Below are 22,964 nucleotides of genomic sequence, written 5' to 3'. Positions count from 1 at the left end.
TCTCAACATCACCAACTAAGATGACAGCAAAAAGGAGCTCGTAGCAGTTTCAAGCACAGACAGAAAAAAGCACGCAATGTCACATGCATGAAAACTATCTGCCAGAGAAAATTTTCATGCTATCTGTCACAGTGATCCTTTTTCTTTATTACTGACCATCAACCTCTAACACTGTTCTAACATGTGCCAAACAGGCTAGTGTTCCTCCTTGGGTACAGGTCTTGCACATATGCAAGAAGCAGCCATATAAGCAACATGCAAACAACGAAGTCAGTACTGCTCTTTGAACACTGTACTCTGCCTTGCAAACTTTTTTTTTTGACAGACCAACACTAAACATCAAATCTGCCCTCCAAACTGTATCTGCACTACTAATGACTCCAAGGTATTTAAAGAGCCTTACCAAATAAATTATCTCATTTCTGATTTTGTACTGAACACATACTCTGCACAGTCCCAAAGCACCTCTGCTCTTGATGGCCCAAGTGGACTCCTGGAAGAATCTTTGCCTTGGAAGGTAGACTCCCGTCAACCCATCCAATATTTCTTTCAGAACATTTGTTGAGAGGAAAAAATGCTGTGGTCTATATGGATCAGGCCGCTGTTTCCAAGAATAGTTTCCTAGAAGATCTAGCACATATTCGTGCAGAGTACACAGTGAGCCTGACAGATACAGAGAACTTGCATACAGCCTCAAAGTACTTCACATAAACAATGCAGTGGCCAAAATATAACAGATCATATTAAGATCCCTCACAAGCCCAGTCATGAGCTTGAAACACTTATGAAAGGAAGCATAGCAGAGGTGGTCCCTTTTAGACACTGAAACTCAATGTCCCTTTAGATCATTGAACATCAATAGAACGTAGCAAAAATGTTTGCTTTCATGGGGTGTAACATGAAAAAGAGACTCAGGCTATGAGGGTCACCATAGTGGACTGCTCTGGATAATTTCAACCACCTGGAGTTCTTTAACATGTATTGACATTGCGCAGTACGCGGGCCTCTAGCTTTTCGCCTCCACTGAAAAGTGACCACCAAATCCGGGATCGAACCTGCGTCTTTCACGTCAGCAACCAAGCACCATAACCGCTCAGCCACCACAGCGGCTCAGCATAGCAAAAACAGTCTACACGAAAGCATTCATTTTAATTCAGACAAAATTTATGAAGTCTTTGGTTTTTCACTGTCTGAAACAAAGCTTCAAGTGCTATTTTTGAAACCTTCAACATACTTTATTTCTGAAAATCCAGTTTTTATTCACGTTCAATCGCTGGCATGGTCCCGGCATTCAACCACCAGTTGCGGCCCCTCTCCAGACTTGTGGTAATATTCATTAAACTCTGCACATAGTTAGCAGCAACATCATGCAATATATGACACATGAAAGAGCAGCTAATACCGGTCTTTCTGCCAATCCGTTTATCCCCATCTGCACCAACGTACACTTTTCCTGGAAGCTATCCTCGACACCCAAAGGTGGTGGCCATGACATCACATGCAAACTATCTGTGCAGCTGCATAGTGATTCATCGTGGTTTGTCTTTTTTTTTTTTTTACTCTTCTCTATTGCCAGCACAGACATTGAAAAGTAACAGGAACTGGCTGAGACTTCAGCGAAAATTCTTTAGTTTTCCAGTGAACACCTGGCCACCATTCACTAGCATCACAGAACTCAGGAGCTCATTGTGCTCACTACAACCACAACAAGGTCAGCCCTCTTCAGTTGGTCACACAGGGAGGAGCCATTCTGGCACAGGTAGCCAGTGGCAGCCTCCAAATTTAACTGCTCCATGTCAAAGGAGCCTTTGTCAAAAGTACAGAAACCAAGGGGTTTGCTTCTGGGCCATGCTGTCTGGCTCGTTAGGCATCGCCAGTGTTTCAAATCTCTTGAAAGTGGGAGGTACACTCGCCCTCCTAAATACAGAACTTCTAATTAAGGATGCCACAAGAGCCCCACTACACACAAGAGCTCTTGAGGTCTACTTTAGACAAAAGCTGTATCTGAACATTGCAAACACATGTGCAGAAGCTGCAAAGTGTGGCACTTCTTGACACTGCCCCAATCCAAAACATCGAATGAGTGGCCTCACTGCACTCAAGATCGCAGCCATTAACACCTCAAAAGAGTACCAATCATGGAAAAAAAAAAGCATCAGGACGCCATGGTGGAGGTAAATCACCCAAGTTTTCCCCGAGACAGGGAAAGCTTCACAGCCCCCACACATTGTTCATGTATTTCCACAATGCCATTAGTACACATAGGTCACAGACAAGAGAATGTTTCCTTTTTATGCAAAGCGCTGAATAATCACACAACCACAAGCCAACTAGAACAATGGCATTTGGGACACCAACGAAATGCATTTCCGCATGCTTTCAGTAAAACAAGTAGCACTGCTAATTGGGCGACTTATGGCTTGCAAAAATACACGACGTACACTTACTGTCCAATTTCTCGCACTCTTCCAGTACTCCATCTGCAAGGCCCTGAACTACAATGAGCAAAAACTTTTTTTGAATCTGCACTACTGAATAAATGAAAGCATCAGTAAGATGAGACATGGAGATACCATCTTTACTTGATCCCAATCTCACTATTACTTTCATACAATTCAAAGTTACCTAGCGTCCGGCACCACACCTGAGCAACCTGCATATGAACGCACCATATTTGCGTCTTGGCACTTACTTGATTTGGACTCGGGCTCCTGCACTTGACTCCCCGACCCTCGTAGTTGAGACAGATGACGTCCACCTCACGGCGTGTCTTGTTCACAAAAAGCAAACGAAGCTCCTCTGCTTCCCCAGCCATGAATGCTGCAATTAAGAGAAGCCATGCCTTTTGTCTGGCTGTTCGCATCGCCAAATGGGCAACATGCCGGGCAACGGGCAAACTGTCTAGAAAGGTTTGCCTCACTGCTTGCTGGAACTGGCTGGAATAACCTGGCAGCTACTTGCACACGGCAGCGTCGTGTAGACCTTGCACAGGCAATTCGAAGATTTGTGATATATAACAATCAGCAGAACAATGCCACGGCCTTTTCCGCTAACTCCGGTGCTGGTTCCTATGCACAAGGAAGCCACGTACTGTTTTTGCGAAACATCTTGCCTTCACGCACGGCTCGATCGGTCAGCGCGTGTTACTTCAGTCCTAATCATATCATTCAGCTGTTCGTGCAAAAAACTTTAGGCACAGTTCATGACATGTCAAGTCTTGCAGCAGCAACAAAAAGTTAACAAACAGCAACATGACCGTTTTTTGTTACGTTGAACAAAACTACAAACGTGCACTCGAAACATGCAACACCGTATCATCATCCTTGTGCGGTTAGCCTAAACCATGCAGGAAAAAAACTCGGGAGGAAGCGTCCGTTGAGACGCTTGAAGCCTAGTCATAAAAAGCAAAAAGCATACAAAAAGAAGAGTCAGTACCCTCCCCGTGACATCACGTGATGGCGTGCAGTGATTTCTATCAGCGCGCATGCGCGCACGAGTGCGGGAAAACTGAAACCATCTACCGAAACTACCGTTAGGAAACACTTTGAACGCGCTCAGGCGGGCGCCGCATCATGAAGTGCTGCGTGCCCTGGTGCAGGAGCTGCACAGAAATAGTTACGTCGGAGGTTTCGTTCCACCGGTGAGTGAATATTTCTTCAATAGTGCTGCGGTGAAAATATGCGCCGTGGTTCTGCACGGGAAAGAATCGAATGGGTATGAATGGGGATTATTTTTTCAATACTGCGCGACAGGTTTTCGAACGACCGTGCAGCCAGATAACGGTGGACTGACGCACTGCAACGTTCGGATAATTGGTTGCCGACAAAATGGAGCGTTGTTTGCTCCCTGCATTTTCGTGCAGCGGACTTCAAGGCTGCGACAGGGAATCTTCGCCGACTGACAGAAAGTGCCGTGTCACCGCTTGCTCTTGCTTCAGTAGGTAGCATGCGTGTAGACAAATTAACAGCAGTGTTTATGAGCGATTAGCTGACTGACATCTTTGCATGCTTCGTAACCCTAATATTTCAGTGAGAGTGAATACTTCTATAATATGCACGACTGGAATATGCATATATGCAAAATTTCGTTGCAGTAATTGTAAGCAGCACGTTCAGAACTGTCGCGGTATACCACATGACACCTGACACGACAACGTCTGTCGACCGCCCTACGTGGTTATGCAATGCCCCCTGAAGAACATGCCTGAAGCGTCTTTTCTGACCGCCGTAGAGCGCGCACCCGCCCTATGGCGGCGTTGCGAGATGACCTCTTAACCGTGTAATTAGGCTATTGAGTCGACGAGTAAGATACGGGGTGATGGAAGTCAACAGGGAAGTGTACGAGGTCAGGCCCCACCCTTTTACACAGGATGGCATTCACTACGGTGGTGCCACTGGCAAGAAGGTGGGTAGTAGGATAGGTCGCCAGGCAACAGCTTTTTTGGGGGGACCCAGAGCTCTGAAGGAACCAGTGTAGAGAAGGAAGAATTAAGATCAAAGGGACAATGGAACCATAGGGGAAGAAAGAGACGCAAGCGCCAGGGCCAAGTCAATTCAGATATAGGTTTCATTAACATGCAAGGTGGCAGGAATACACTGAAATGGGAGGAAATAGAAGAACAGTTAAGACAGGAGGAATTACTGGTATATGGTTTAGTGGAAACACATCTTAGAGACATGAAGCAACCACCCTGTAACCCAGACTACGCATGGGAATATTGCAATAGAACAGAGGGCAGCAGAAAGGGAGGTGGAATTGGGGCATTCATTCATAAAAGTATGAATTTTCAAAGGGTTAGACTGGGATGCAAGGAACATTTATGGCTAAAAGGAACAGTGGCAGGCAAGCAAACACTCCTTGGCTTTGTATACCTGTGGACAGGGGTTAATGCCAAAGAGGAAAACAGGAAAATGTTAGAATGTATTGCAAGCGACATTGATGAGCTAGGAGGACAGGGCGAGATAACTATATTAGGCGACATGAACGCACACATAGAAGACCTGGATGGGTACACGGATTCGACAGGAAGCATGCTGCAGGACATGTGTGACAGGCATGATTTAGTTGTATGCAACAGTACCGAGAAGTGTGAAGGGCTCATAACATGGGAGGCGGGGAGTCTGCACTCGACGATAGATTATGCACTAATGTCACAGAGGATGTATAACAGATTAGGGGTAATGAACATAGATGAAGATGGTTCCAGAAGTCTAGGTAGTGACCACAAGCGTATAAAGTTGAGCTTCAGAAGAAAAAGCAATGTATGACTGAAGCAAGATGAACAATCAGGGGGGAATTTTTACTCAGAAAAGCAATTGGGAGCAGCAGCCAAACAAATCGATAAAGTAATTTTTGAGGATAGTGAAACAGAATGGACTTATACCAAATTAACTCAATTACTGGAGCTAGAGCTAGCTAAGGTGCGAGTAAAGCTAAAAGCGAAAAGATGCAAACCCAGAGTTGGTGGGATGAGGAGGTCAAGAGGGCAATAGAGAAGCGCCAGGAAGCGTCCAGGGAACACAGATATTCCAAGAAGAGGGGGAACCAAAACCCGAAGTAGACAGAAAATGGGATACCTTCGTAAAGTGTAGAAGGGAAGTATCCTATTTGATTAATGAGAGAATTAGAAGGGTGCCCAATGGATGGAAAAATTAAATAAAAAGGATAGAAAAGCAGCCCAAAAATTCTGGAAACATCTAAATGCAATGAGTAATAAGACTAGGCTAGAACAAAGGTTTACTGTTACAGATGAGGGTATTCGACTAGAAAGGGATGAAGCAATAAAACACATAGGAACAAGGATGACGGAAAAATTCACAGCAAAGCACGTGGTACATAATTTATCGAAGGAGGATAGACCGGTTACAGCAATAGTTTCACTTGAGCAAGGAGAGTGGGAAAGGGCAGAGAAGAAGGTTCCTAGTGGCACATCAAAAGGACCAGATGGTATCCCGATTATGTTGATAAAGAAGTTAGGACCAAAATCCAAGCAAACATTAATACAGGTAGTGAACAAAATGATAGTGGATTAGAAAGTCCCCGATGAATGGTGATTAAGTAGAATGAGCATGATATATAAGGGAAAGGGGGACAAAGCAGACGTAAGTAACTATCGTCCCATAACAGTGACATCTGTGGTTTACAGGGGGGTGATGCAGATTATAAAGGATAGACTGCAGGCTTGGGTGGAGAAGGAGGGGGTGTTAGGGGAACTACAGAATGGGTTCCGGAAACAAAGGAGGTTGGAGGACAATCTGTTTTCATTGACACAGTATATAGAAATTGCGGAAAAGGAACACAGGCCCTTATGGCTAGCATTTCTGGATATTAGGGGAGCCTATGACAACGTTACTCAGGAGCATTTGTGGGACATACTGGGCACATTGGATGTAGAAAATGGAGTAATTAATCTTTTAAAAGATATATATAGAGGTAACAGAGTGCTCATAAAATGGGGAAAAAAATGTATCAGGGCCTGTAGAGATACAGCGGGGGCTTAGGCAAGGATGTCCTCTGTCCCCTTTGTTCATGTTGTACCTGCAAGGGTTGGAGATCAAGCTAGAGGGGAGCGGACTAGGCTTCAACCTTTCTTTTTTCAATCAAGGGGAATGGATTAAACAGTCATTACCGGGATTAATATACACAGATGATATAGTGCTAATGGCTGACATCAAGAAAGACTTGCAGAAGTTGATAGACATATGCGGTACAGAGGGAGATAGATTAGGTTTCAAGTATAGTAAGGAAAAATCTGCAGTCATGGTAATTAATGAATGGGGAGGCGAGCATAGAATACAGGAGTTCATGCTCATGGTAGTGGATGGGTTCATGGTAGTGGATGGGTACAAGTATCTTGGGGTGTGGATAAATAACAGTGCTGAGTATCTGACAGAGCATGAAAAATATGCAATGAATAAAGCTAGTAGGAATACAGCTGTCATGAAAAATACGGCACTGTGGAATTACAATAGGTACGAAGTGGTTAGAGGGATCTGGAAAGGGGTGATGGTCCCTAGCCTGACTTTCGGTAATGCGGTCCTGTGCATGAGACCAGATGTCCAAGCAAGGCTAGAAATTAAACAACGGGGAGTAAGGAGGTTAGCTTTGGGAGCACATGGCAATACACCAAATCAGGGGGTACAGGGTGATATGGGATGGGCGTCTTTCGAGAGCAGAGAGGCTAGCAGTTAACATAGCATTTGAGGAACGATTGAGAAAGATGGAGGAAAAGCAGTGGGCTAGGAAAGATTTTGGATACCTGTATATAAAGAATGTTGACACGAAATGGAGAAAGCGAACTAGAAAATTGACAAGCAAATATCTGGACAGCAGTAAGGGGGCAAATAGCAGTTATCGGTTAAGAAAAAGGTTAAAGAAACAGAGAGCTCTGTTGAAAACAGGGATGCTGACGAAATCGGCACTGGGAACATACCGGACCTTTAAACAGGAAATTGTCAAAAGAAAATATCTATGATAATTGTAGGAGAAGCTTTTTGTTATTTGAGGCCAGGACGGGAGTTTTGCGGACAAAGACGTATAGTGTCAGGTACCACGAGATAGACACGTTGTGCATAGCGCGTGGCGAGGAGGAGGAAACGGCTGAGCACTTGATACTTTTCTGTAAAGGGCTTCACCCTGCAGTGGAAAGCAGAGGGGCTGATTTACCAAAGGCATTGGGGTTTAAGGATAGCGAAGGGAAAGTAGATTTTCAGTGGGTAGAAGTAACCAAGCGCTGGTTATACGATTGGTGGCTAAAAGCAAGACAGGAGTAAAATTTCACAAGACATGGCTAGGTGGCTTGAGCCACCGCCCGATTTAAAGGGTTCAGCCGTATCCATCCATCCATCCTTCCATCCTAGCAGACGACACGCAGTCAGCACAGAATTTTTTTGTGACTGCCGTTGCAGCAAAAAGTATGCCTTCTGGTGCGCTGTTTCTTATATTATTTGTGTGGTCTGTTTAGTGTTACCGTTTGACAGGTGACGTGTCGATGACTGCAGTTGCTGGAGGGAGTAGCGAGCGAAAATGCATTGCTGTTGCGTTCCGTTTTGCATGTTCAGTTAGCGAAACAAGAAACCCAGCGCTTCGTTCCATGAAGCTCCTGCCGACTTAGAACTCTTGGAAAGACGGCTCAATGCAATTCGGAAAAAAAAAACAAAAAAAAAAAAACTGGCAGCTAAACACAACATCAATTTATTCTGCAGTTTGTAGATTGCATTTACAGCCAAGGAAATGCTACTGTCGACAGTTTGACTGCCCATCAAGACTGGGGTGGACTCTTTTACCCGACGTCAGCGCTCCTAAGAGTGTTACAGGGCCAGAAGTTGTTACAGAAGTTCGTCGATATCATGCTCAAAGACCGAACCCATCTTCTAAGGCCACTGGACACATGCTTGCTCTAAAACTAGTGTGAATAAAATCGCGGGCTCGCCTGTCCTGACCTGTGAGAACAAGATAGCGGCCACAGGGACACACCACTGCATATTATATGCAAGAAGTTCATCAAACTGTTGCTAACAAACCATGCACTTCACATAACAGACATGCAATTAAGAATTAACGCAGTTGCAAAGATATACAACAAGAAACCTCTTTCGCGAAAATTCTTGAAACGGCAATAAGAATTAAACGATTTCTGCCGCCTTCATCGCACCGACGCATGCCATTTTTCCTTGTAAGTGCGCACGTGCCTGTGCCTTCCAGCACAGTTTTTTAAATATTCACACGTCGCTTGCCATGTCTGATGCTCGATCCCCTTGTTCCAGATGTCATATGCACTTGCTGGTCATTTGGAGAAATCCGGTCAGTCAGGCCTGCTGTGTTACTCCCAAAGTCACTGTTTGTGTGTGCATCACACAGGAAACCCATAGGGAGCTGTGTTTCTTGCTAAAAGAATAGAGAAGAGGGGCATGGGTTTATTTGAAATTTGTCAACGTTATTCAGGGAGGTACCGTTCGGCGAAAGCTCGTCGGAGAGATGACCAGAAACATCGCAGGCTGGGCCTCCCAAGATCTGCTTCATCTGATCGAAACATCTCTCGCAATGCTCCGCAGCAAGATTGTAACAGGCGCGCTTCGCAAAGTTCTAAGAACATTAGATATAAGGGATGTGCCCCCTGCGGGCCAACGACTCCCCAGGCATGTTACCACGACGTCTCCGGCTTCCATCCATTGAGCGCCATGCAGTCCTCCTTTGACACGGGTCACCTGGCTACAGTTGAGAGCTCAGGTAATTCCGGACTTCCTCCAGTCCTTATTCTATCTCATGGATTATTTTCCCTTTTTTGCTTGTCCAAAGTAGTTGATTTCATGCCATTAATTGGCAACAGTACAATACAACCAGGCATCATGCAGTGTAAATACTTATTTTGCGGCATTTTTAGCTATTGCAAGCACTTGTTGCAATATGCATGTTTCGAACATGTTCCTTTTGTTGTAAACCGTCCAAAAGCTACTGGTTATGCAGCAGACAAAAGGTCCTAACGACACGATAGAACGGCGTGCACAGCATGCTTTTAGATTTCGAAATCGAAAGTGATGATCCGCTTTCAATATTATGTGGAAGTCAGCTTAGACTTTTTAAGCATTTGCTGCACTCTGAGACATCCAAGAACATGTTTTTTGTCATTAACAAAATAAAAGTTGTTGCTCAAAGCACGAAAAAAGGTTGAAACAGAATGATCGGGAGCCATGCATTACAGTCTCCCAGCCATTGAAACCAAAATTGGATGGATGAATGAATACGGCTGAACCCTTTAAATCAGGCGGTGGCTCAAGCCACCTAGCCATGTCTTGTGAAATTTTACTCCTGTCTTGCTTTTAGCCACCAATCGTATAACCAGCGCTTGGTTACTTCTACCCACTGAAAATCTACTTTCCCTTCACTATCCTTAAACCCCAATGCCTTTGGTAAATCAGCCCCGCTGCTTTCCACTGCAGGGTGAAGCCCTTTACAGAAAAGTATCAAGTGCTCAGCCGTTTCCTCCTCCTCTCCACGCGCTATGCACAATGTGTCTATCTCGTGGTACCTGACTCTATACGTCTTTGTCCGCAAAACTCCCGTCCTGGCCTCAAATAACAAAAAGCTTCCCCTACAATTATCATAGATATTTTCTTTTGACAATTTCCTGTTTAAAGGTCCGGTATGTTCCCAGTGCCGATTTCGTCAGCATCCCTGTTTTCAACAGAGCTCTCTGTTTCTTTAACCTTTTTCTTAACCGATAACTGCTATTTGCCCCCTTACTGCTGTCCAGATATTTGCTTGTCAATTTTCTAGTTCGCTTTCTCCATTTCGTGTCGACATTCTTTATATACAGGTATCCGAAATCTTTCCTAGCCCACTGCTTTTCCTCCATCTTTCTCAATCGTTCCTCAAATGCTATCTTAACTGCTAGCCTCTCTGCTCTCGAAAGACGTCCATCCCATATCACCCTGTACCCCCTGATTTGGTGTATTGCCATGTGCTCCCAAAGCTAACCTCCTTACTCCCCGTTGTTTAATTTCTAGCCTTGCTTGAACATCTGGTCTCATGCACAGGACCGCATTACCGAAAGTCAGGCTAGGGACCATCACCCCTTTCCAGATCCCTCTAACCACTTCGTACCTATTGTAATTCCACAGTGCCGTATTTTTCATGACAGCTGTATTCCTACTAGCTTTATTCATTGCATATTTTTCATGCTCTGTCAGATACTCAGCACTGTTATTTATCCACACCCCAAGATACTTGTACCCATCCACTACCATGAGCATGAACTCCTGTATTCTATGCTCGCCTCCCCATTCATTAATTACCATGACTGCAGATTTTTCCTTACTATACTTGAAACCTAATCTATCTCCCTCTGTACCGCATATGTCTATCAACTTCTGCAAGTCTTTCTTGATGTCAGCCATTAGCACTATATCATCTGTGTATATTAATCCCGGTAATGACTGTTTAATCCATTCCCCTTGATTGAAAAAAGAAAGGTTGAAGCCTAGTCCGCTCCCCTCTAGCTTGATCTCCAACCCTTGCAGGTACAACATGAACAAAAGGGACAGAGGACATCCTTGCCTAAGCCCCCGCTGTATCTCTACAGGCCCTGATACATTTTTTTCCCCATTTTATGAGCACTCTGTTACCTCTATATATATCTTTTAAAAGATTAATTACTCCATTTTCCACATCCAATGTGCCCAGTATGTCCCACAAATGCTCCTGAGTAACGTTGTCATAGGCTCCCCTAATATCCAGAAATGCTAGCCATAAGGGCCTGTGTTCCTTTTCCGCAATTTCTATATACTGTGTCAATGAAAACAGATTGTCCTCCAACCTCCTTTGTTTCCGGAACCCATTCTGTAGTTCCCCTAACACCCCCTCCTTCTCCACCCAAGCCTGCAGTCTATCCTTTATAATCTGCATCACCACCCTGTAAACCACAGATGTCACTGTTATGGGACGATAGTTACTTACGTCTGCTTTGTCCCCCTTTCCCTTATATATCATGCTCATTCTACTTAATCGCCATTCATCGGGAACTTTCTCATCCACTATCATTTTGTTCACTACCTGTATTAATGTTTGCTTGAATTTTGGTCCTAACTTCTTTATCAACATAATCGGGATACCATCTGGTCCTGTTGATGTGCCACTAGGAACCTTCTTCTCTGCCCTTTCCCACTCTCCTTGCTCAAGTGAAGCTATTGCTGTAACCGGTCTATCCTCCTTCGATAAATAATGTACCTGTGCTTTGCTGTAAATTTTTCCGTCATCCTTATTCCTATGTGTTTTATTGCTTCATCCCCTTCTAGTCGAACACCCTCATCTGTAACAATAAACCTTTGTTCTAGCCTAGTCTTATTACTCATTGCATTTAGATGTTTCCAGAATTTTTGGGCTGCTTTTCTATCCTTTTTATTTACTTTTGACATCCATTGGGCACCCTTTCTTCTAATTTTCTCATTAATCATATAGGATGCGTCCCTTCTACACTTTATGAAGGTATCCCATTTTCTGTCTACTTCGGATTTTGGTTCCCCCCTCTTCTTGGAATATCTGTGTTCCCTGGACGCTTCCTGGCGCTTCTCTATTGCCCTCTTGACCTCCTCATCCCACCAACTCTTGGGTTTGCATCTTTTCGCTTTTAGCTTTACTCGCACCTTAGCTAGCTCTAGCTCCAGTAATTGAGTTAATTTGGTATAAGTCCATTCTGTTTCACTATCCTCAAAAATTACTTTCTCGCTTCAGTCCTACATTGGTTTTTCTTCTGAAGCTCAACTTGATACGCTTGTGGTCACTACCTAGACTTCTGGAACCATGTTTATCTATGCTCATTACCCCTAATCTAATATATATCCTCTGTGACATTAGTGCATAATCTATCGTCGAGTGCAGGCTCCCCGCCTCCCATGTTATGAGCCCTTCACACTTCTCGGTACTGTTGCATACAACTAAATCATGCCTGTCACACGTCCTGCAGCATGCTTCCTGTCGAATCCATGTACCCATCCAGGTCTTCTATGTGTGCGTTCATGTCGCCTAATATAGTTGTCTCGCCCTGTCCTCCTAGCTCATCAATGTCGCTTGCAATACATTCTAACATTTTCCTGTTTTCCTCTTTGGCATTAGCTCCTGTCCACAGGTATACAAAGCCAAGGAGTGTTTGCTTGCCTGCCACTGTTCCTTTTAGCCATAAATGTTCCTTGCATCCCAGTCTAACCCTTTGAAAATTCATACTTTTATGAATGAATGCCCCAATTCCACCTCCCTTTGTGCTGCCCTCTGTTCTATTGCAATATTCCCATGCGTAGTCTGGTTTACAGGGTGGTTGCTTCATGTCTCTAAGATGTGTTTGCACTAAACCATATACCAGTAATTCCTCCTGCCTTAACTGTTCTTCTATTTCCTCCCATTTCAGTGCATTCCTGCCACCTTGCATGTTAATGAAACCTATATCTGAATTGACTTGGCCCTGGCGCTTGCATCTATTTCTTCCCTATGGTTCCATTGTCCCTTTGATCTTAATTCTTCCTTTTCTACACTGGTTCCTTCAGAGCTCTGGGTCCCCCCAAAAAAGCTGTTGCCTGGCGACCTATCCTCTACCCACGCTCTTGCCAGTGGCACCACCGTAGTGAATGCCATCCTGTGTAAAAGGGTGGGGCCTGACCTCGTACACTTCCCTGTTGACTTCCATCACCCCGTATCTTAGTCGTCGACTCAATAGCCTAATTACACGGTTAGCCTCAACGACCCTCCTTTCCGTTTCGCCAGCCTGCCTCTGGACCTCTGGGATTGTGCATATGGTCACATGCACACTCTCAGAGGCCTTTCTAAGCCTACGCATCCCCACTTCCAACTGCTTCTCAAGATTCTGGCTCCTCCCCTGCAGCACATCATTGAGACCAGCATGGATAACGACAAGGTGTTCGCCATCTATGCTGCCCCCCACCACCTCCCGGGCTTTGGCCATTGCATCTACCATGCACTTCCCCGACTGAGCCTCCGCCTGCACCCGCCTGTCCGCCTTCACTGCCGTCAGAACGCCTCCCTCAACCCTTGCTACGTTCGAGTCCCCGACCACCAGAACCCTCCTGCGCCCTAACCGTTCGCTTCCTAACAGAGACTGTTGGCCTCCGGATCGCTCTAGCTGTCTCTCCTGCCGCCATACGCTATTGTCGCGAGTCTCCATGCCCGTTTTTACCTCTTTCTCACTCAAAGCTTGCTGCGCTACAGCACTGTAGGATCGACTAGCCTCGTCCCCCACCTGACACTGCTCCGCACCGGGGTGCCCTGCCGGCCGCGACCTGAACGCTTCTACCTGCTTTTCTAGCTGGGTCCGCTTTTCCCGCTCCTCTTTCATCTCGCCCACAATTCGCTCCAACAGGGCGGTATTTTCCTCCTCCTTTTTAAGCGACTATGCGACCTGAGTTTCCAGCTTAATCCGTGCCTCTCGTTCTAGCTTCAGGTCCCCACTGAGTTCCTTGAACCTAGCTTCCCATTCCCCTTTCAACGCCTGAACGGCGTCATTTTTTCATCATCATCAAAGGATCATGTTTTAGCGTCGCGTCGCGGCCAGTCTGCGCAACATGGTGGCGATCTCAGGGCCCATTGAAATCGAGGAGACGCTTCAGGTACGTTCTTCAGGAGCATTGGGTTATGCCATGCTAAAGTAAGGCTAATAGCACACATCTAGCTGTCATTCACAATTGCAGTGCTCAGCTTAAAATCTATGCAACAATTATCAATCCGCTCTGTCTATGCATGAATACATACGCTAGTTCGCAGACACTCTGGTTTTCAAAGGACATGGTGTTGTAGAGGACGAGGAGAGGACACGCCGGCGCCGCTGGGGGTCGGACATACGAGACGCTTCAGCATCCGCGCCCCTTGTCAATAACTTGAGATGCCTCCCACCTGCGCGGCGCGGCAGCATCAGAACGTCTCTCTCTCTCGTAGGCTCCGCGCTCTCCTTACGAATTCGTTTTGTGAAGAACAAAGTACTCAGTCTGCTAGGAATCTCCACGCTGTCAGCACGTCTCTTCTTATCCTGCAGCGAGGACGAAGCCCTCGCTTTATTAGTATACAGTGCAATATCGGTGTGAAACCAGTTTTACATATCATAATCATTTCACTACAGTGAACATGAGTGAGCAGCGCACCTCTCCCTCCTCTTCATGTCGGCAACTTAATATTCGCTGAATCTCCACATTTCGGTGAAAGCCTAGCTCAAACAAACGTTCTTTCCTGTACTGCTCTGAAACAGCTCCTTTAGTGGCGTCGTTTCCGCAGAGTGTCGTCGTTTTTTGTCCATCGATAGCCGATAAATTCGAAGGCCAATGGGCTAATAAACCGTACGCGCGTCAGGGCTGCGACTCCTCCTCTTGCAGCTTAGCTCCCACTGTTCGTTTTCATCACGAAAAGCGTGTGTGTGTGCGCGTGCATGCGTTTGCGGACGAGGCGCGCGCTTTGAAACAAATTGAACCCTCGCCTCCCAAAGCTGCCGGAAGCGTTCATGAGGTCTGCGAGTATGCCGGCCTGCGAGGATGGTTATTAAGCAGAAGCACGCACGCATGCGCGCGCGCGCGCCCACACACACACACACACACACACGCGCGCGCGCCCACACACACACACACACACACACGCGCGCGCACACACACACACGCACACACACACACACGCGCACACACACACACGCACACACACACACACGCACACACACACACACGCACACACACACACACACACGCACACACACACACACACACACACACAATCTTTCGGTTTTAAGAGGCGTTATCTGGTTCTGTTCGATTCGGACGAGGTACGCGGTCTTGCGCGGGCATCGCTGTCCCTTTTTTGCGCGAAGGCCAATAAAGGGCGTGGTTTACGGAAAGGAAATGCAAAAAGAAAGTTCGGGCGTTTTCGTCAGTCGCATTAGTTTGGCCTGCAGCACACGCACTGATCAGCGATTCCTTAAGACATATTCAGCACTACTAGCTGAAAAAAATTAAAGGTGCATTGAAGTCTCCTTCCGTTGCCTCCCGTTACTTAGTAATGTAATTGGTCATTGATGGTAAAACTAGTTATGAATTTAACACTAATTAATCATTAAATAACATTTAATTGTTAATTTTTATGATTTCATTCTTTATTTAATTAAATTTATTTATTTTTTATTCATTCATTCTTTATTTATTTTAATTAAATTGATTGATTATTGGGGGATACTAAACCTTAAATATTGAGGTGTTTCCTGTGCACGAAAAGCGACTGCCCTCGTCACTGCACTCGCATGCAACGATGGCGCGATCTTCCGCAAATGGATGACACCGGTTACCGCTGAGCAAAGACTGCATTGTGAAAAAAATTGAAATGACACAGACGCACAAATGGCCCCATTTGTAGGTACAGATCTCGTGTCCGGCTGAGAGCGGACTTTCTCATTATGGGATACCTTAGGCCTGAACGCACAACACCGATCGTCCTGTGGTTGCGATACGCGTGATGCTCGCAGTGTACCCTAACCAAAGCAGAAGCGGGAGGCGTACGTTGCACATGAATAAAATCCGATCTGCTGGTGTCTCTATCAAGCATGATCAGTCCACTTGCTGCGAATTTCTGGGTACAATTCATAAGCGACGCGGGACGGTCATGTTCGATATAACTGGGCTCAAATGTACATCATACTTTTAATTTTCCAGCATTTTTTGCCAATCAAAGAGATTTGGAAACTAACCTCCACGTGCCACAATGCTTCCATGTCAACGTTCTATTGTCCCGAAGTGCTCCAGATTAGAAATTTTAGCGCTGAAAGCACGGCGTTCCTGAGCTCTAAAATGCTCCAAATAGAAAACTTTCCGTTCTAAAAATTGCTCCAAATTCTGATTTAAGAACCTGCCGCACCGTGTAATGCGACTTCTGAAGCACGCATCAAAGCATGTTTCATTATGCCATAACAGCAAGCGTGTTGTCTTATTACATGCTTATTTTCTTCTGTGCAGTCACACACCGGAGAACCTTCGACAGCAGCTGCAGCAACGGCAAGTGGACAAGAAGTTCTGCATGAAGAGGATATTATACAAACAAGCCTGCAGCCCTTAAATGAACCAGTATGTAAACCTGTGCAAATTCGTCTAGTGAGAGTGAGATCAAGATTGGCCTCTTCTGAGGGCATTGCAGAGGTCTAATCAATGCAGCGAATTTCTTTGAGGACTATAACAATTAATGCAATTTCACTGGCACAACACACATGCACAAGGGAGCGTATTTCGGACCTTTCTACAATTACACTTTGTGTAGCACTCACCATGCTCTTGCATTGCTTGTCACTGCACTTATTTTCCAGTTACTTTAAAGCTATTAAGTTGCACTGCATACTATCTCGTGCTGAAACAAGAAGCTTAGAAACATTACACAGTCAAAAAATAGGTAAAATTACCAGCGTAGAAATGCTTAAGACAGCACTTTTATGTGGCGAATTTATCCCAACTTACAGTTGCTTGGCCAGTGTTTTGCAATTTCGCAAATGCGTTTTATGAGGTATGTATAGAGACCGACATGAATGTTTGCACTCGTAGTTCAACTCTAAATTCTTTGATATTATCTCATTCTGTTGCTCTTATAGCTGCAGGTGCAGTATCTGTGCGATGCCAGCAGTGTTGCTGAAATTGCTGGTCCCTCACAAAGCGACCTGGAAGGCACAACTACTGCTCTTTGCAAAGATCCGCCACTTGCAGAGCAACACAGTGTTTCGCCAGAAGAGATGGCAGCAGAACAACTGAAGGAACAAGCGGTCCTGATAGAGTGGGAAACAGGTTCTTCAGGAGCCATATCTGCCGAAGAGGAAATACCAATTCCTGTGCCCCTTCCGATGCAAAAGAAGCCTTGCCACAGGCAGCTGCCCTTCAACCGCAACCAAAGTGATTGCAAAGCTGCAGTGAGTTATAAAAAACTTAACTGCTTCATTTACACGTCTGCATTATGCAAAAATATGCTACACTATTTGCCTATGCCAGTTGGCCAATGAGCGCAACCCACTTTTGCAACCTTTCTATTTCCTAAGTAAAGTAATAAATTTTTATTATTTTCCTTGTTCTCTTTTAAGGCTGTGGTCTGCAGCTTCATGCAGTTGTTTTTTTTTTGGTAGCATTCTGAGCAGAAAGGTAAAGTTGACTTGCTTTTGTGTGTCCTCACGGCTACTAGACATTACTTGCTTTCACTCAAAGCAACAAGTCGAAGAAAGTGGGACCTTGTGTTTAGTACACAAAATGGATCATTAACTACTTCAGGGACATTATACTTTGAAAATTTTTAGTTGGATGTTACATGTTGAATGTTGCAATCAATTGCATCCTTGATTTTGAAGTTTTCTGTATTAACAGAAAGTGAAGGAGGTTCTGTGAGGTTGTACTTCAGAATTCATAGATAGCTCTGTCAGGAAAATGATATCGTTTTCAGACCTAAGCAAAAGTGAGGCTTTACATTATAAATCAAGAGTTATTCTTGAAGCCTGGGTGCTCAAATAAATGCAAAGAAAAAATCTGGCAGTTCTTCTTTCCCATAATTTTTGTTCGATGCCTCTGGCCTTTGGAAACATGCCACAATCGCTTATGATGCACATTTCGTTAAATACAAATGTGATGCAGCGTATGTTTGTTCCAAACTAGAAATTATCTCAAAATAAAGCAATCAAGCTATGTGGCCACTGAATGCAAAAATCATATTTAGACTAATGAACTAACTTGGAAGGCTGTGAGTGCCCCTACTATTACATGTTCTTGAAAGGCGACACTGAGGTGACAGAGAATACTTTCTCATTTTTGACGGCATGCCAGCTGCAAAATCTATATCAAGTATAAATAACTGGAAGCTCATTCCCTCCAGCCCTATTCTGCCTACCGTACAGCTTGATTATGAAAAGCATTTATTTGATGTAAACTTATGAAAAAGTATCTTGAATTTTTGAGAAACGTTACTTTACAAGTCATTATTGCTTTAGTATTTTAATATGTCCATCGCCTTTCCTAGCAGGCTTTCTGTGAGAAGCACTTTAGTCTTAAATGTTTGCTCTCATAAGCCAAGTGGTGTTCATGGCACAACCCCCATTGAATTCCCACCATTTTTTTTGCATGAGCTCAGATTTTTGTGGTAAAAAAAATTGCTCACCATTACTTTTTTGCCTGTGTATACTCAAACTTGGGGTGATACATGCAATCATGTGTTCAACATATCAATAAAGTGCAATGAGAAAATTCTTGATATATGTATGTGCTATTATTGCCAGCCTCCAGCAATGCAGGATACCCCTGAAAAGGCATTCCTATGTCGTCAGGTGAAGCGCTACGCTGCCATCTATGTCTCCAGTAAAAAGAAAATAAAAAGACTGCAGCAAGCGCAGCGCAGTCTTCACTGCAAGGTTGCTCACCTTTCAAGTGTGATTGATGATCGATCAAAAAACGTAATTCTGATTGAGTAAAACATTGCTGCACTCCAAAGCTTTGCAGGCTCCAAAGAAAACCTATTGATGCGTCACATTGTGCAAAAATCAAGCAAACCACATTCAATGGCCTACTCTTCTGAGTTAAGCGCTTTTGCATTAACTTTGCATTTTTATTCACCTAGGTCATATAACTATGTCAGGGCTGTTTCTGACACATGTTTGCCTCATCCGAAAACATTGTCAAAATGGCTTGAGCATATTGATGGCTCTTCTGGATTTTCTAAACAAGCACTGGCTGCACTTGGAATGAAAGGGGAAGAAAATTCAAAACTGGGTCATTCTACACTCTGCAACTTGGTTGTAGACGAAATGGCGATTAGGCGACATGTCGAGTGGGACGGTAAGAGAGGGCAGGTGGACATGGGAACTGAAGTGAACGATGACAGCTTCCCCGTTGCTAAAGACTCCTTTGTTGCTATGCTGGTGGCAATCAATGAGAGATGGAAGCTACCATTAGGGCACTTCATAGTTGACGGCCTAGGAGGTGAGCAACGATGTCCTCCAGGCTACTTCTCTTGCACACGAAAAGGGCGCACATGTAGTGAGTTTCACTGCAAATTTTTCTATGTTGCACAACCTTGGTTGCAAGCTTGACTTGGAAGAGCTGAACACTGCTTTTCCTCACCGTGTGACAAATCGGCCAATATGTTTTATTGGATGCTTGCTACATGCTTAAACTTCTCAGAAACACACTATGCTACAAAAAAGTTTTAGAAAATGCCAAAGGAGGCCTAATAATGTGGAAGCACATCAAACAGCTGCACGAGTTGCAATACTCAGAGGGACTGCATTTGGCAAACAAACTGAGACAATCCCACATCAACTGGAAATCTCAGCCAATGAAAGTATCCCGTGCAGCACAGGTATTCAGCACATCTGTAGCAGATGCTATTGAAGAATGCAGGGCACTAAACGTAACAAGCTTGCGAGATTCTGCGGCCACAGAGGAGTTTATAAGATATGTGAACAATGTGTTCGACATTCTCAACTCGCAACACCTGAAACAAAGAGGCTGGAAAAATCCTCTGTGCCCTGAAAATGTGGCTGCTGTCACCACATACTTGCAAAAAGCAAAAGAATACTTTTCCTCTATTCGAGACCCAGCACAAAAAAAAAAGCTGATCACAGAAACTAACAGAAAGACAGGATTTATTGGTTTTTAATTTGCATGCAGAGTGTAATTTCCTTGTACACTCATTTAGTTCAGGACAATGCAGTATCAGCATACTTGCCTACTTCGAAACTGAGCCAGGACCATCATGAACCGTTTTTTGCAACGATACGTTCATTCGGGTGCCGCGATGATAATCCAACTGCACGGCAGTTTGCTGCAGCATTCAAGCGCCTTATAGTGCAAAATGAGGTGAAAGATGTTGCCAGTGGAAACTGTCTTCCACTTGAGCACATCAGCATTCTCTACGTGAGCTCATCTGTGAAGCCATCTACAACAGAAGTAATAAACATGACCACCACTCGCTAAAGCCTAACAGAAAATGAGCCTTCTGTTGAAACAATGCCGAGTATTATTGAAGAGCATGTTTACTGCTCTGATCCAGGCAAAATTTCAGAAACTGCAGAGGTTGTTGTTTCATACATTGCTAGATTTGTAGTAAGGAATCTACAAGCGAGTCTGAAGTGTCATGAGTGTGTATCTGCATTAACCGCATCACGTCATGATAACAAAACCTACTCCCTGATTCGAAGGAAATCGCATGGTGGCTTAATCTACCCTTCAAAGGATGTCCTCACAATGTGTCAGCAATGTGAGAAAGAACTGCGTCGAGCCATAGCTTGTACTCCTTTGAAGTCACGAGGGCTTGCAGATAAGGTTGCAGTAGCTGCACTGACAGCATTTATAGGTAAAGACCTTTTTAGAGTTCTTAAGGAACACGATTGATAACCTTCCGCTTGAAAACCACTCATTCCACCTTGTGAGGGCAATTGTAGAAAAGTATCTATACATCAGGATGCACTATCTTGCCAAAATGGCCACAGAGCGACTTCACCTAGAAAAGGTGGGAAAAAAGCACACAAAGCTGACACAATTAAAAGGTCAATAGTTAAAAAAAATGATTGCAAAGGAAATACAGCGCTATGAGGCACAGATATTACTGCAGTAACATCTTTAAATCATTGGCTATCAGCCCTGTCAAGCCACTAAGGCAGTTTTCTTGCGGCTGCTTCCTGTCTTGAGGTCAGTGAAAAATATATATTGTTAATATTAATTACCAAGCATTGACTTATTAGCTGTTAGCTGGATATTGTGTTACATCATTAACACAATTTTTTTCAACAAAGTGTCTTCTTTGTGTTTCATATGATGCTTGCAGTACACACTAACATGCAAGCTTTGAATGCATGTCGAGGCTGTTGCATTGTTCTTCAATGCTAAATGTTGTATATTGTTCAAGAGTTCACACAAAGTGTGGGCAAGCAATGTTATTGTCTTTGCTACCCTCGTCAAACTACACATGCATCATAATGCATGTTACTGCGTTTTTTTAAGCACACAGCACTTCTACAGTCAAATTGTACATAATTATGTACAGTTCTCGAAATATTGTATAATAGCCCTGAAATAAAATTTCTTGCTTACTGCTTCATGCATTGCCGTTTCGGTTCGTATTGCACCACAACGTGCATCTGAGCATAAGGTTTAATTTGATCACACGCATGTTTGGCATATAATGTGCTGCGTAATTACACGCTCGCCGTATAATGCTTCTCTGAGCTAAACTGGTGAATCGTTCGAGCTCAAATTTCGCACACAAACGGAATTTGGTCTCCAGTATTAATGTTTTAAGCCACATGTTTGGAGGGTACTCGCTTGATTACATTAAAGAAGTCGCATATTTGCATCGTCTACGGCGACGGCGAGGCAAAACTAGCCACGGCGCGCGTGTAATTTCGCAATGCCCTTCACTGAGAGCAGCACAGATAACCCCAGCAATCGCCTGATTCAATGGGTTTAGTTAACGAGGGTTCAAGATCAACTGACCGCCTGAGGATCGTTAACGTGCACCGATACACGGGCCGCTGCATTTCGCTACCACTGAAATGCGGCAGCCGCGACTGGGATCGTAATTATCCACAGTAATGCGCGAACGATTGCCTCGTTTCTTCATCTCTGGAGCACGTGTGTCTTAAAATCCCAAGCAAACAATTTTCGGCAGATCATTTCCCGCGTTTTACGCTGGAAGACGGGGAAAGGTGTCCATGCTAAGGCAACGCTGCCGCACGTCATCACAGGCGGACGCCTTCAGTTACGTGTTTCCCTATGCAGCCATAGTACAGTGAAAATTTAAGCGAAAGTACGGAGAGAGAGGCATCGGAAAGAGTTGCATGGCTTCGTAAACACTCGGCTTGCGAAGCCTCGCCGCGTGATGTCACGCTCCCTCCTAAGTTTTTTTTTTTTTTTCCCCCCCCCCGTTGGCCTAAACCCCTAATCACCTAAAAGCATACCTTACTGCATCAAAAGGCAAAATGCGAATGCCTGCAGGGTCACATTCCACTCGTCGCGCGCAATAACCACTGTACTACAACCGCTGGGCTACAAAAGCATTCAGGTTATCCGAGCAGAACACTGTATCAGAGATTCAACACGCAGCTCAACTGCTAACGAAAACAGCCAGCACACATCGAACGGCGTCTGGATGGATGGATGGATGGATACGGCTGAACCCTTTACATCGGGCGGTGGCTCAAGCCACCTAGCCATGTCTTGTGAAATTTTACTCCTGTCTTGCTTTTAGCCACCAATCAGATAACCTTCGCTTGGTTACTTCTAACCTCTTAAAATCCACTTTCCCCTCACTATCCCTAAACCCCAATGCCTTGGGTAAGTCAGCCCCGCTGCCTTCCACTGTAGGGTGAAGCCCTTTACAGAAAAGTATCAAGTGTTCAGCCGTTTCCTCCTCCTCTCCGCACGCAATGCACAAAGTGTCTATCTCCTGGTACCTGACTCTATACGTCTTAGTCCGCA

At 44.6% G+C, this 22,964-nt stretch overlaps 1 protein-coding gene across 1 annotated transcript in view; it reads right to left on the bottom strand.

Moving 5' to 3' along the window:
- Positions 1-22,531, bottom strand: part of LOC144125791 (uncharacterized) — a 39,775-nt gene extending 17,244 nt beyond the window's left edge. The window contains exons 1-2 of the mRNA XM_077659500.1: positions 22,445-22,531; positions 2,693-2,820 (exon numbers count right to left, since the gene is read on the bottom strand). Of these exons, the coding sequence (XP_077515626.1) occupies positions 2,693-2,815 (123 nt within the window). The 5' untranslated portion in view covers positions 2,816-2,820; positions 22,445-22,531. The remainder of the gene's footprint in view (positions 1-2,692; positions 2,821-22,444) is intronic.
- Between the last annotated feature and the right edge of the window lie 433 nt (positions 22,532-22,964).

This window comes from Amblyomma americanum, chromosome 1, assembly GCF_052857255.1.
Source record: "Amblyomma americanum isolate KBUSLIRL-KWMA chromosome 1, ASM5285725v1, whole genome shotgun sequence".
Taxonomy (NCBI): domain Eukaryota; kingdom Metazoa; phylum Arthropoda; class Arachnida; order Ixodida; family Ixodidae; genus Amblyomma; species Amblyomma americanum.
This window is presented reverse-complemented; position numbering and strand designations above follow the sequence as displayed.